Source organism: Pseudophryne corroboree, chromosome 4, assembly GCF_028390025.1.
Source record: "Pseudophryne corroboree isolate aPseCor3 chromosome 4, aPseCor3.hap2, whole genome shotgun sequence".
Lineage (NCBI taxonomy): Eukaryota > Metazoa > Chordata > Amphibia > Anura > Myobatrachidae > Pseudophryne > Pseudophryne corroboree.
In genome coordinates, this window is record NC_086447.1 from 200,662,514 (window position 1) to 200,678,460 (window position 15,947).

The following is a 15,947-nucleotide window of genomic DNA, read 5'->3' on the forward strand; positions in this document are numbered from 1 at the left end:
AGAGGTTCAAACCAGGAGGACTGTAGAAATTCCAACACTACATTCAAATCCCAGGGTGCTGTAGGAGGCACAAAAGGAGGTTGTATGTGGAGTACCCCCTGCAAGAAGGTCTGAACTTCTGGCAACACTGCCAATTTCTTCTGGAAGAGAATGGAGAGAGCTGAAATCTGGACCTTAATAGAACCCAGGCGTAAGCCCTTATCTACACCAGCCTGCAGGAAACGTAAGAAACGTCCCAAGTGTACCTCATACCAGTAGACATCTTCTCCAGATAAGATGATAGTGTTTTGACGTCACAGGCTTCCTGGCCTGAACCATGGTAGCAATAACCTTTTTGGAAAAGCCCTTGTGAGCTAGGATGTTCCGCTCAACCTCCATGCCGTCAAACGAAGTCGCCGTAAGTCCGGGTAGACGAACGGTCCTTGTTGAAGAAGATCTCTTCTGAGAGGTAGAGGCCAAGGATCTTCGACGGACATGTCCAGAAGATCTGTGTACCAAGCACTCCGAGGGCAATCCGGGGCAATCAGAATTGCCTGGACTCCCTGATATCGGATGCGCTTGAGCACCATTGGAAGCAACGGAATCGGAGGAAACCGGTAGACCAGACGGTAAAACCAAGGCGAAGTCAGTGCATCTACTGCCCTCGCCTGAGGGTCCCTGGTTCTTGAGCAATACCAGTGAAGCTTCTTGTTGAGACGAGAAACCATCATGTCTATCTGCGGGCAGCCCCACCGGTGGAAGATCTGTTGGAACACCTGATGGTGGAGACCCCACTCCCCTGGGTGGAGATCGTGACGACTCAAAGTCCGCTTCCCAGTTGTCCCCACCCGGAATGAAGATTGCCGACATTGCTCTTGCATTTCTTTCCGCCCAAAGAAGTATTCTTGACACCTCTCGCATGCAGGCTCTGCTTTTTGTTCCTCCTTGCCAATTGATGTACGCCACTGCTGTGGCGTTGTCCGACTGTACTTGGATCGCGTGATCCTTGAGCAGAAGAGAGGCCTGAAGCAGAGCATTGTAGATAGCCCGAAGTTCCAGAATGTTGATTGGAAGGAGGGCTTCGTGAGCTGACCACCTGCCCTGGAACCGTGCCCCTTGGGTGACAGCTCCCCATCCTCTCAGACTTGCATCCGTTGTGAGGAGGATCCAATCCTGAATCCTAAAAGTCCGGCTTTCCAGGAGATTAGAGGATTGCAGCCACCACAGGAGGGAAATCCTGGCCGGAGGCGAGCCGTATCATTCGGTGCATCTGAAGATGTGACCCGGACCATTTGCTCAGGAGATCCAGCTGTAAAGTCCTGGCATGGAACCTCCCATATTGGATCGCCCTGTATGAGGCGACCATCTTTCACAACAATCTTATGCAAAGATGGATGGACACTCGAGTAGGTAGGAGTACCATGCGGACCATCTCCTGAAGTGTTCTCACCTTGTCCTCTGTGAGGAACACCTTCTGGGCCACAGTATTCAGCAACATCTCCAGGAACAGGAGCCACTGAGTCTGCTCCAAGTGGGACTTCTGCAAGTTGAGAATCCACCCATGGCGAGACAGAAGTTGGATAATACGGTCGATATGGAGCAACAAAAGCTCCCTGGATCTTGCTTTGATCAGAGGATCGTCCAGGTAAAGGAACAATATTGACTCCCTGGACCCGGAACTGGAACATCATCTCCGCCATCACCTTTGTGAACACCCTCTGAGCTGTGGACAGGCTGAAAGACAGTGCCTCTAATTGGTAGTGCTCGTCCAGCAGGGCAAACCTCAGGTACGCCTGATGAGGTGGCCAAATCAGAATATGAAGGTAGGCGTACTTGATATCCAAGGAAACCATGAAATCCCGTTCTTCCAGGCCAGCAATCACTGCTCGCAAGGATTCCATTTTTATTTTTTACAGCTTTTTTTTATTGAAGTATTAATAATCCGATTCAGAATTAATGTGACAAGCATTAATAAAGATTTTGGAACTCAAATTATACAACATACACCGTTATAAAATAAGATTCATCCTTAAACTTCTAAGTGATATAATGTCACAATAATGAGGTACAATACATATGTATATTGTATGTAATCAATAATCAAGTTAATTACAATCATAGTCAATAGTTGCTGTGCACCGGTGCCCCGCCATCCCCCCGCCGCCCCATCAATCAAAATAGGACGTACTTAAAACATTTTGGTTAACTTCATTTATCAACTGAAGAATTACATTACAATTGAATTGGAGGGTCTTTAGCTGCCATTTGTAACATATACCAAGTCGAATCCTTTAAACTATTATGAATTTGTGTTCTCATTGGTAATGATAGAGTGGCAATATATGACTCCCACATTAGAAATAACTTCTCAATCTTCAAAAGATCTATGTCTTTCATCCACACTCATTATTTGCTCCCATTCCTGATTGCAGGACTTTCTTTAGGCTGCACCCACTCTGTGGAATGCCCTTCCACGCACAATAAGACTCTCCTCTAGTCTTCAAATCTTCAAGCGTTCACATAAAGCTCACCTCTTCAGGCAAGCTTATTAAATTGTGGAACCGCCCACATAACCTTCATTAACTTTCCTATCCAATTACATCTCCACTGTAGAGTTCACACATATCCTTACGTTTTCTCTTTCTTCACTTTCCCACCTTCCTGCCCCCGGGTCAACATCACTGTATGACCATATCATATAGCCCACAAAGTACCTTTGCAATCTGGTGGACCATTATGCAATAGATAACACCTACCCTTGTGTATCAGTACCTACTTCCCTATAGATTGTAAGCTTGCGAGCAGGGCCTTCCTACCTCTGTGACTGTCTGTTATTACCCACTTTTGTTTTATCACTGTTTCCAATTGTACAGCACAACGGAATCTGCTATGCTATATAAGAAATTGATAGTAAATAAATAATAAAGTAAATGTTAATAAAGGTGTATAAAATTTAATCAGTAATGAAGTTTGTACCCAGAATTCCTGGAGTTCTGTCAAGTGTCTGATATTTTCAATTTTCTTTATCCTATTTGAGGCAATGTCCAAAGTTGTGACTTTAATCTGAAACCCAGGAAGAAAACAGGACATTTAGTGACTGGGTTTGGATCACACTCTCCTCGACCAATAAGCAATTTCAGTAGCTCACATTGTTCTCTAGCCCCTCCAGGACTTGAATGCCATTGTCACTTAAGTACAACTCGCGCAGGTTCACTAGACTTTGGAGACCCTCAATCTTCGTCAGCCGATTACTCTGGGAGGGAGAGAGAGAGAATCGTTGATGTAAAATAGCTGCACTTAGTAAGTTCCTCCAGTATCTTTAGTTAAATCTTTATTTGCACTGGGAAACATCTGCAGAATAAATTAAGCCATCTGCAGAATGAATGTAATAAAACTACATACACATTGTTTGCGGCCTATAGACACTCATTTTCAAACCACACATTAGGAACCTTAGATGTTCAATTAATTTTCTTTTCATACTAACATTTTAGAAAGAAAAATAACTGTTTTTGTTTTTTTAAATAAAGATTAAGTGTCAGTAGTCATTAATCGCACAGATTGCTTCTAACCTTGCCATAATGCACTGGAAAATTGAAATTTAACACCTTTTGGTAATTCCCTTACTCGTAGTCCATAGGGGATACTGGGATTGTCTAGTATCATTGGGTATAGATGGGGTCCATTGGAGCCTGGCACTTTAAATTTCTTCAGAGTGTGCTGGCTCCTCCCCTCTAGGCCCCTCCTACAGACTCAGTCTAGGAAAACTGTGCCAGAGGAGAGGGACATACTTTGAGAGGAGGAAAATAGATAAGAAGGTGTTGAGGAACGAACCAGCACACAATACAAGAGGATAGCAACACTAACCACAACTTGAAACTAGGGACAGCAACAGTAGACCCAAACAAGAAACAACTTGCAGAAACTAAGAAGCACAGAGGTGGGCACCCAGTATCCCCTACGGACTACGAGAAAGGGAATTACTGGTAGGTATTAAATTCCCATTTTCTCTAACGTCCTAGGGGATACTGGGATGGTCTATTATCATGGGGAAGTCCCAAAGCTCACAGACCGTGTGGGAAGAGAGCTGAGACCTCTGCAAAACTGATTGACCAACCTGAAGGTCCTCTGTAGCCAAGGTGTAAAATTTGACAAACGTTTTCAAACCAGACCAAGCAGCTGCTCGGCTTAACTGCAAAACTGAGTCACCCCGGGCAGCCACCCAGGAAGAACCCACTGACCTTGTGGAGTGGGCCTGAATAGACCTCGGTAGCAGCAAAGCCGCCGCTGAATAGATTGTGACAGTCTTCCATGTCAAATACTTCAGGTCCACCCTGTGTAAAGGTTCAAACCAGTCTGATTAGAGAAAAGTTGGAACAAATTAAGATGCCACGGTGTCGTTGGGGGAACAAAGGGTGCTTGCATATGAAGGAGCATCTGGACTTCCGGGATAACCGCCAATTGTCTCTGGAAGAAAATAGACATGGCTCAGATCTGAACCTTGATGGAGCCTAAGCGTAGGCCCATACTCACACCTGGCTGCAGGAATAGTAAGAACCGACCCATATGAAAGGCCATAGTTGAGTTCTGTCGAGCCTCACGTCAAGAGACATACTTCTTCCAAATGCGTTGGTAATGTTTGGATGTGACCACCTTCCTGGCCTGGACCATAGTTGAGATAACCTTGCCAGGGAGACCTTTTCTAGCTAAAATCTCCCTCTCAACTTCCATGCCGTTAAACGTAGTCGCGGTAAGTCTTGATAGGCGAACGGCCCATGTTGAAGAAGATCCTCCTGAAGCGGAAGTGGCCAGGGTTCTTCAGGGGACATGTCCAGGAGGTCTGCATGCAATCAGAATTGCCTGAACGCGTTCCCTTTTTAGAACTCTGGGAATGGGAGGAATCGGTGGAAACAAGTAGACCAACTGGTAAACACACGGCGTCAGAGCGTCTGCCGCTGCGGCCTGTGGGTCCCTCGTCCTGGAGCAGTAGTGCGGCAGCTTCTTGTTGAGCCAAGAAGCCATTATGTCGATCTGCGGACAGCCCCACCGATGAATCAACATCTGAAATACTTGTGGGTGAAGACCCCACTCACCTGGGTGCAAATCGTGCTTACTGAGGAAGTCTGCTTCCCAGTTGTCCACACCCGGTATGAATATGGCCCTGGCATTGCGCTCTGCTCAGAGGAGAATCCGTGACACCTCTCACATTGCGGCCCTGCTCTTGGTTCCTCCCTGTCTGTTTATGTAGGCCACCACGTTGTCCGACTGGACCTGTATGGACTGATGTTGCAGGAGAGAAGAGGCCTGTAGTAGTGAATTGTAAATTGCTCGGAGTTCCAGAATATTTATCTGAGAAGAAGTCTCCTGAGGCGACCACTACCCTTGGAACTGAGCCCCCTGGGTCACTGCACCCCAACCTCGGAGACTCGCGTCTGTAGTCAAAAGAATCCAAGCCTGGAATCCGAAGTGATGACCCTCCACCAGGTGTGAGATCTGCCACCACCACAACAGGTAAATCCTTGCCTTTGGTGAAAGGTATATCCACTGGTGCATGTACAGGTGTGACCCTGACCGTTTGCCCAGCAGATCCAGCTGGAACGGACGGGCATGGAATCCTCCATACTGGATGGCCTCGTAGGAGGCCACCATTTTTCCCAGGAGGCGTATGCAAAGATGCACAGAGATCTTGGTTGGTTTCAAAATGGATCAAACCATTGCCTGAATTGTCAGGACTTTGTCCATAGGAAGGACCACCTTCTGAGATACCGTGTCCAGTATCATCCCCAGGAAGTGAAGTCTCTGGGAAGGTACCAATTGGGATTTCTGCAGGTTCAGGATCCACCCGTGAGTCCTGTGGAGCCGCATAGTCAGGAGGTCGTCCAGGTACGGGATGAGGTTTACTCCCATCACACGTAGATACAGCATCATTTCTGCCATCCCCTTTGTGAACACCCTCGGTGCAGTGAAGAGACTGAAAGGTAAGGCCCGGAACTGGAAGTGATGGTCCTGCAGAGCAAACCTGAGATATGCCTGATAAGGCAGCCATATCAGGATGCTAAGATGCGCATCCTTGATATCCAGAGATACCAAGATTTCTCCTTCCTCCAGGCCAGCAACCACCGCTCTCAGAGACTCCATCTTGAACTTGAACACCCGCAAGTGTGGGTTCAGAGATTTGAGGTTCAAGATCGCCCGAATCGTTTTGGTACCACGAACAGGCTGGAGTAAAAGCCTTTGTTTCGGAGTAGAGGAGGAGCTGGGACAATGACCTGTATGTGTTGCAGGTGTTGAATGGCTGTTTGCAAGGTAACCCTTGACACAGGTGAAACTGGTAAGCTTGACTTGAACAATCTGTGAGGTGGGAGCGTCTGAAACTCCAAACAGTAACCCTGGGAGACAAGGTCTCACACCCAAGGGTCCCGGCAGGATTCCGACCAAACATGGCTGCAATACTTTAGGTGCGCACCCACCTGTAAGTCCTCCCGAAGTTGGGGCCGACTAGCAGGCGGAGGGCTTGGAAGCGGCGGAGCCAGAGCTCTGCTCCAGAGAACCAGCGTCCACTAGTCTGCATGGCTTTTCCTCGGTTACCTCTGGTGGCGCTGGAAGCACCCCTGGCCTTGCCCCTAAACCTGGCCACACGAAAAGACTGCAGAGAGGGACAGAGGTAAGCACATCTAACCAGAGGGGCCGCTGACGGCAGATATGCCCTTAACTGCCGTCGCTTGAGAAATCCATTTATTTAATTCCTCACCAAATAAAGTCTCCTCTGTAAAAGGAAGATTCTCAACACCGTTTTTGGTCAGCATCCGCTGGCCACAGCAGCAGCCATAACGACCGGCATGCTGACACAGTCATAGCCGTAGAGCGTGCATTTATTATGCCAATTTCCTTGACTGCCTTGCTCATGAAATTAGACAAATCTTGCACATGCTGCAGGAGCGTGATAAGCTGGGGCATAGTGTCAAAACCTTCAAGTATATTACCTGTCCATTTAACAATGTCCCATGTAATCCAACCACACGCAATGGTGGGTCTCCGAGCCACTCCAACTGCAATGTAAAAAGACTTGAGTGTAGTCTTAATTTTACGATCAGCAGGGTCTTTTAAGGAGATAGCTCCCGGTACTGGCAGCACGAGTTTACGGGACAGCCTGGACACTGAAGAATCCACTGTAGGGGGATTTTCCCACACCTTCCTAAAAGGAAACGAAGTCGGTAACCTCTTAGGTGTCTGAAATTTCTTATCAGAATTCACCCATGCTTCTTTAAAAAGTGTGTTTAACTCTTTTGAGACCGGAAATGTAGCAGTGGACTTTGGTTTTACATTAAAATATGATTCCTCCACTATTTCCGACTCAGTATCCGGGATATTCAGAACATCCCGAATAGAGTATATAAGGGCTTCTACTCCCAGAGATAGAGTACCCTCACCCTTGTCAGTCTCCACCTCTCCCTCTTCCAGGTCTGGCATATCACCATCTGAGTCAAACTGGAGAACATGGGGCAGTGTGCATTTCTATGAAACCAGCATTGAGGATTGAGAAGCTGGTCTGTGGTCAGCTTTCTATAACATGAAATCACCCATAGATTTTTTTTTAAATACTGCCTCTCCTATCTGGCAGTAGGCAGTTCAGAGGATATGTCTGTAATCATCGTTTTATAGAGTCCAGCCATGCTGGCTCCTGAGTACTGCTGCCTTGTAAAGGGGGTCTGCACTGTGCACACAATAGAGATCCCCCAGGTGAAGGGAAAAACTTTGTGCTGCAGGACTGACATACTATTTTCTTGCCAGACATACTGTACAGCAGAATATACACACACGAAATAGGTTAATAACACAGTTAAGCTAGATAGCCCGCAGGGAATTAGACAAAGACGGGGAAACCATCACACTCCTGCCACTAAAGCCAAAGCAGTACTTTTGCCGGGCAGATTTACTAGGTACCCCTAGCCCTAGTATATATATTTATTTTTTTCTAGCGTCAGCGCCAGTGTGGGCTTGCATACTGGGACAACAGCAGCATTTAAGCTGTGTGCCCGCCACCATCAGAACCGGGGACTCGCTAACCAAGACACAGGCTTTGTACTCACCTCCAGCGTCTACAGCATGGCAAATAGGGGTGGCGGCATGCTGTGGGAAGAGTGCACACCGCTGTGGGCGAGTGAATCAACCCCCTTCAGGAACTATGTCCTGTTAGCAGGGATTCGGACCATTAACCCTTCAGAGGCTGGTAACGGTCCCCCCCCTTATGTCCCACGATGCAGGAAGACTGGTGCCAGCCAGTACTGCCTGAAAATAACAAACTAAAACAAAGTTTTTGAAGAAAACTCTGGAGCTCCAGAGAGTGCACCCGGCTCCTTGGGCACATTTTTGTAAACTGAATCTGCAGAAGGGGCATAGAGGGGAGGAGCCAGCACACTCTGAAGAAATTTAAAGTGCCAGGCTCCAATGGACCCCATCTATACCCCATGATACTAGACCATCCCAATATCCCCTAGGACGTTAGAGAAAAACATATGAGCTGGTGCACAGTGCAATAAGTCTGTAAAGCTACAAATAGCAGGATTGGCCACAGATTTTGCAGTCTGAGATGATAACAGATGGTACACTGCAGGATAGTGTAAACTCTGGCTTCAGTAATCATACGGATTGAATAGTGAGAATGGAAACAGAGATGAGGAAGTTATCATATGGTACTGTAAATAATGTGATTTTTTTTTTTTTTTTTTACTTCCATTTAATACTTCACTGAATACAAACGGTAGACACCAGAACCATGAAGTATAAGCTAGAGAATAAAGTGATGGCCTCCATTGTTACCCATGGGATTGAGATAAAAGGATTTAACTAAAAGTACAAACATCCTGCCTCAAATTACCAACATAATGTCTCCTGGCAAGCGTTTGATAATACACAGGAAAAGCACTAATGGGCAACAGAGAAGATGAAGATTCTGTACTGAATGTCCAGGGACTGAAAAATGATATCTTCCAACAGAATCCTACCCTAGAGAAACAAATGTGATCACGTCTTGAGCAATAAGGAACTACTGTGGATTTGAAAGGAAGAACTTACTCCAAGAGAAGCTTTACAGATGACAGATGCAAAAAATACCCACAAGCCAAAGCTGAACAATCCCAAATCCAATGTTAGAAAGAAAGGTGCTGCAAGACTTTAAGCCAGGGGACTATTAGGGCAATGTATGGAGACTGCAGGTGTGACACACAAAAGCAGGTCTGTATGACAAGAAAAGTACGTCTACTCAGAACAAAATCCAAAGGCCAAGACCTACTCCCATAAATGCTTCAGGAAATGAAGCATCCGGTTCCGGTCCAACAGAAACAGGCTTGAAACATCCTGCTTAAAGAGCTGTTGCTGTGATGAGCAAGTCTTCACAGCCAGCAAAGCTAAACTCTATTGCAAACAGGAGACCAGATCAAACAGATCCGGTACTGGAAGCAGACACCATAAAAGTAGCCGTGGCTAGTTACAAAGTCTGCACAGCCTAATTTTCAAGGGCAGGCTAACATTACTGGAATAACCCCAATTTATATTCTGAACCCTCTAGCGCACACTAGGTAGTCTCAAGGACGTCACAGAAAGAGCAGACGGAAGAGTCAAGGGAGCAATATAAAGTCCACCAAAAACACCTTCAGAAGCCTCATCCTTGAATCAATGCGTTACCCCGCATGTAGCGACTGATAGGTTAACAATTTTATTTATACAGCGCTTTACTCCAACAAGATTTAAGGCTCTATACATCTGCATAAAAATAGGATTTTAGTACCTACTGGTAAATCCTTTTCTCGCAGTCCATTAAGAGATACTGGAGATCACTTAGTAAGATGGGTATAGACGGGGTCCAAAGGAGCCGGTGCACTTTAAATTTCTTCCACTGGGTGTGCTGGCTCCTCCCCTGTATGCCCCCTCCTACAGCCAGTCAGGTAAAACTGTGCCCGAAGGAGAATGGACATACCTGAGAGAACGAACATAACAAGTGGTGAGATTCTCACACACCAGCACACCACAACATAAACCGATCAGCAACGGCTGGTAACAAAATAGCTGAACAGGTAAACTCTTGTAGTAGAAAAACCTGCAGACAAGGACACGCACTGAGGCGGACGCCCAATATCCCTTATGGACTACGAGAAAAGGATTTACCGGTATTTTCTTAGTACGATGGGGATGTCTCAAATCTTCCAGAACGGGCGGGAATGTGCGTAGACGTCTGCAGCACCGCCTGCCCAAACTGGGTATCCTCTTTGGCCAGGGTATCAAACTTGTAGAACTTCACAAAGGTGTTCTTCCACGACAAGGTAGCAGTTCGGCAAAATTGCAAGGCCGAGACTCCACTGGCAGCCGCCCAGGAAGACACCACCGATTTTTTAGAGTGGGCCTTCAGAGACTGAGGAACAGGTAAGGCTGCCGATACATAGGCCTGTTGGATAGTAAGCCTAAGCAAACGAGCAATGGACTGCTTAGAAGCAGGGCACCCCTTTTTCTGTGCATCATAGAGCACAAACAAGGAATCAATCTTTCTGTTCCGAGCCGTCCTCTTGACATAGATCTTCAAGGCTCGCACAGCATCCAATGCCTCCGGAGGAGCAGAAGCGCCAGAACTAGAAAGGACCACAATAGGTTGGTTCAAATGGAATGCAGAGACAACTTTAGGCATGAACTGCTGCCGAGTCCTGAGCTCTGCTCTGTCGCCATAAAAGGCCAAGTATGGACTTTTACATGATAAGGCACCCAATTCTGAGACGTGCCTAGCAGAAGCCAGGCCTAGCAACATTACCGTCTTCCACGTAAGGTACTTGTCTTCCACCGTCATCAACGGTTCAAACCAGGAGGACTGTAGAAACTTTAATACCACATCCAAATCCCTAGGGTGCCGTTGGTGGCACAAAGGGAGGCTGTATGTGCAGTACAACTTGCAAGAAGGTCTTCTGGCAACACTGCCAACTTCTTCCAGAAGAAAATAGAGAGGGGGCCAAAATCTGAACCTTAAAGGGAACCCAGACGCAGGCCCATATCCACTCCAGCCTGAAGGAAATGCAAGAAGCGTCCCGAGTGAAAATCCGCAGAAGAATGCATGCGCTCTTCGCACCAAGAGACATATCTCCTCCAGATATTATGGTAGTGCTTTGATGTCACAGGCTTTCTGGCCTGAACCATGGTTGCAATAACCTTCTTGGAAAGGCCCTTGTGAGCTAGAATGTTCCGCTCAACCTACGAGCCGTCAAACGAAGTCGCAGTCAGTCCGGGTAGACGAACGGTCCTTGTTGCAGAAGATCTTCTTGTAGCCACCACAGGAGGGAAATCCTGGCCTGAGATGAGACGTATGATCCGATGCATCTGAATATGTGATCCGGACCACTTGCTCAGGAGATCCAATTGAAATGTTCTGGAATGGAATCTGCCGTACTGGATCGCCTCCTATGAGGCTACCATCTTTCCCAATAGTCGGATGCAAAGATGGATGGATATCCGATTTAGCCTCAGAACCGCACGGACCATCTCCTGGAGCATCCTTGCCTTGTCCTCTGGGAGGAATACCTTCTGAGCCCCTGTATCCAGGATCATCCCCAGAAATAGGAGCCGCTGAGTAGGTTCCAAGTGTGACTTCTGCAAATTCAGAATCCACCCATGATGTGACAGAAGCTGAATAGTGCGGTTGATACTGACCAATAGAAGCTCTCTGGACATCGCCTTTAAAAAAAGAGGAGATCGTCCAGGTAAGGAACAATGTTGAGCCACTGGACTCGGAGCTGGAACATCATTTCCGCCATCACCTTCATGAAGACCCTCAGAGCCATGGACAGTCCGAAGGGCAGAGCCTGGAACTGGTAGTGGTTGTTCAGCAGGGCAAACCGCAGGTAAGCCTGGTGAGGTGGCCAAATTGGGATATGGAGATAAGCGTCCTTTATATCCATCGAAACCAGGAACTCTTTGTTGTTCCAGACCTGAAATCACTGCTAGCAACTTGAAGACCCTTAGGTAAGGGTTCAAGAATTTTATATTCAAAATGGGCCTTACCGAACCGTCCGGTTTTGGAACCACAAACAGGTGGAGTAGTAGCCCTCCCCCTGTTGTAGCAGTGGCACAGGAACAATGACTTGGGACTCAGACATCTTCTGGAAGGCCTGTTGCAGTGTAACTCGATATCCTCCAAAGCTGGTAAGCTGGATTTGAAAAACTGGTGGGGAAGAGCACTGGGGGACTCCAGCTTGTAGCCCTGAGATATGAGCTCTCTTACCCAGGTATCCTTGCAGGAGCTGTCCCAGGCGCGGCTGGTGACGTAACCGAGCTCCCACCTCGAGATCCTCTCGGGGTGGGGGTGCACAGTCATGCTGAGGTCTTGGAGGAAGCTGAACCCGTGCCCTGTTCCTGGGAACCCGCAGCCGTTGTTTTTCTAAGCTTACCTCTGGTGCCTCGTGCAGCATTGCAAGTGCCTCTGGCTCTAGAACGAAACTTAGCAGTCCGAAAGGACAGAGTAGATGGCCCCAGGTAGTAGCGCCTAGCCGGCGGTGCCCCGGAGGGGAGAAACATGGATTTTCCTGCAGTACCTTTGAAATCCACGTACCCAACTCGACCCTGAAGAGCCACTCCCCTGAGTAAGGGAGAGCCTCCACACTGCGCTTGGAATCAGCGTCCGCTATCCACAAAGCTCTGCGCGCAGACACTGCTAAAGCAGTAGTCCTAGCATTGATAGCGCCTATCTCTTTATTAGAGTCGCACAGGGCTCGTGCCGTGTCCTGAATGTGCTTGACCAGAGTAACCATACTCAGAGACATATCCCCCTTCCTGAATCTGGCCCTCCCAGGTGTGAATGGCATGTGTCATCCAGCAACCCGATAGCACAGGTATTTGTGATACACCAGCAGCTGTGTAAATGGACTTGAGCGTAGTCTCACTCTTTCTATCTCCAGGTCCTTCAAGGCCGAGGATCCAGGGACCGGTAACACCACTTTTTTAGAGAGACCATAGACAGAGACGTCTACCGCAGGGAGGTCTTCCCAGTTTTTCCTGCCTTCTGGAGAAAATGGGATAGTGTTAAGGAAGCGCTTAGTCACCTGGAATTTTTTGTCCAGATTTTTCCAGGCTAACTTAAACAAGTCATCTAATTCCTTAGAATCAGGGAAAGTGACGCTAGCCTTTTTCTGTGCTGCGAAGAACGACTGCTGTGCTGCATCGTTTTCCAGTGGGATTTTTAACACATCCCTGATAGCAATTATGAGGGGCTCAATGCCCTGTGCAGGAGATTCCAGCGTCAGTTACATGAACAGCAGCATCCCAACAGCTGGAATGCTGAAACCATCCCCCCAGAGAGGGTCCCACGTTGGGAGCGGCAGGTGAAAACAGCAACCACTGCCTGCTCCAGGCACCCACAACAGCCTGAAGATCTGACAGTCGTTCAGGAGTACAAATGGGGCAAAGCTTGAGCTATTTAGGAGGTAAATGTAAAAGTGCACAGCTTCCTTCACTTTATAAATACTCCAAGGTAGTTCCAGTGGCCGCTAAAGGGAGAGAGATCAAAATAAGAATTTACTTACCGATAATTCTATTTCTCGTAGTCCGTAGTGGATGCTGGGAACTCCGTAAGGACCATGGGGAATAGCGGCTCCGCAGGAGACTGGGCACAAAAAGAAAAGCTTTAGGACTACCTGGTGTGCACTGGCTCCTCCCCCTATGACCCTCCTCCAAGCCTCAGTTAGGATACTGTGCCCGGACGAGCGTACACAATAAGTAAGAATTTTGAATCCCGGGTAAGACTCATACCAGCCACACCAATCACACCGTACAACCTGTGATATGAACCCAGTTAACAGCATGATAACAGAGGAGCCTCTGGATAGATGGCTCACAACAACAATAATAAGATTTTACTTACCGATAAATCTATTTCTCGGAGTCCGTAGTGGATGCTGGGGTTCCTGAAAGGACCATGGGGAATAGCGGCTCCGCAGGAGACAGGGCACAAAAAGTAAAGCTTTTCCAGATCAGGTGGTGTGCACTGGCTCCTCCCCCTATGACCCTCCTCCAGACTCCAGTTAGGTACTGTGCCCGGACGAGCGTACACAATAAGGGAGGATTTTGAATCCCGGGTAAGACTCATACCAGCCACACCAATCACACCGTACAACTTGTGATCTAAACCCAGTTAACAGTATGATAACAGCGGAGCCTCTGAAAGATGGCTTCCTTCAACAATAACCCGAATTTGTTAACAATAACTATGTACAATTATTGCAGATAATCCGCACTTGGGATGGGCGCCCAGCATCCACTACGGACTCCGAGAAATAGATTTATCGGTAAGTAAAATCTTATTTTCTCTATCGTCCTAGTGGATGCTGGGGTTCCTGAAAGGACCATGGGGATTATACCAAAGCTCCCAAACGGGCGGGAGAGTGCGGATGACTCTGCAGCACCGAATGAGAGAACTCCAGGTCCTCCTTAGCCAGAGTATCAAATTTGTAAAATTTTACAAACGTGTTCTCCCCTGACCACGTAGCTGCTCGGCAAAGTTGTAATGCCGAGACCCCTCGGGCAGCCGCCCAAGATGAGCCCACCTTCCTTGTGGAGTGGGCCTTTACAGATTTAGGCTGTGGCAGGCCTGCCACAGAATGTGCAAGTTGGATTGTGCTACAGATCCAACGAGCAATCGTCTGCTTAGACGCAGGAGCACCCATCTTGTTGGGTGCATACAATATAAACAACGAGTCAGATTTTCTGACTCCAGCTGTCCTTGCAATATATATTTTTAATGCTCTGACAACGTCCAGTAACTTGGAGTCCTCCAAGTCACTTGTAGCCGCAGGCACTACAATAGGCTGGTTCAGATGAAATGCTGACACCACCTTAGGGAGAAAATGCGGACGAGTCCGCAGTTCTGCCCTGTCCGAATGGAAAATCAGATATGGGCTTTTGTAAGATAAAGCTGCCAGTTCTGACACTCTCCTGGCCGAAGCCAGGGCTAGAAGCATGGTCACTTTCCATGTGAGATATTTCAAATCCACCTTTTTTTAGTGGTTCAAACCAATGAGATTTTAGAAAGTCCAAAACCACATTGAGATCCCACGGTGCCACTGGAGGCACCACAGGAGGCTGTATATGCAGCACTCCCTTAACAAAGGTCTGGACTTCAGGGACTGAAGCCAATTCTTTTTGAAAGAAAATCGACAGGGCCGAAATTTGAACCTTAATAGATCCCAATTTGAGACCCATAGACAATCCTGATTGCAGGAAATGTAGGAATCGACCCAGTTGAAATTCCTCCGTCGGAGCACTCCGATCTTCGCACCACGCAACATATTTTCGCCAAATTCGGTGATAATGTTGCACGGTTACTTCCTTCCTTGCTTTAATCAAAGTAGGAATGACTTCTTCCGGCATGCCTTTTTCCTTTAGGATCCGGCGTTCAACCGCCATGCCGTCAAACGCAGCCGCGGTAAGTCTTGAAACAGACAGGGACCCTGCTGAAGCAAGTCCCTCCTTAGAGGTAGAGGCCACGGATCTTCCGTGATCATCTCTTGAAGTTCCGGGTACCAAGTCCTTCTTGGCCAATCCGGAACCACTAGTATCGTTCTTACGCCTCTTTGCCGTATAATTCTCAATACTTTTGGTATGAGAGGCAGAGGAGGAAACACATACACCGACTGGTACACCCAAGGCGTTACCAGCGCGTCCACAGCTATTGCCTGCGGATCTCTTGACCTGGCGCAATACCTGTCCAGTTTTTTGTTGAGGCGAGACGCCATCATGTCCACCATTGGTCTTTCCCAACGGGTTACCAGCATGTGGAAGACTTCTGGATGAAGTCCCCACTCTCCCGGGTGAAGATCGTGTCTGCTGAGGAAGTCTGCTTCCCAGTTGTCCACTCCCGGGATGAACACTGCTGACAGTGCTATCACATGATTCTCTGCCCAGCGAAGAATCCTTGCAGCTTCTGCCATTGCACTCCT

At 47.7% G+C, this 15,947-nt stretch overlaps 1 protein-coding gene across 1 annotated transcript in view; it reads right to left on the reverse strand.

Annotated features, from left to right (window-relative positions):
* PPP1R7 (protein phosphatase 1 regulatory subunit 7) overlaps positions 1 to 15,947 on the reverse strand; it is a 92,811-nt gene that overhangs the window by 22,969 nt on the left and 53,895 nt on the right. Inside the window, exons 8-9 of the mRNA XM_063915753.1 lie at positions 3,128 to 3,232; positions 2,956 to 3,042 (exon numbers count right to left, since the gene is read on the reverse strand). Of these exons, the coding sequence (XP_063771823.1) occupies positions 2,956 to 3,042; positions 3,128 to 3,232 (192 nt within the window). The remainder of the gene's footprint in view (positions 1 to 2,955; positions 3,043 to 3,127; positions 3,233 to 15,947) is intronic.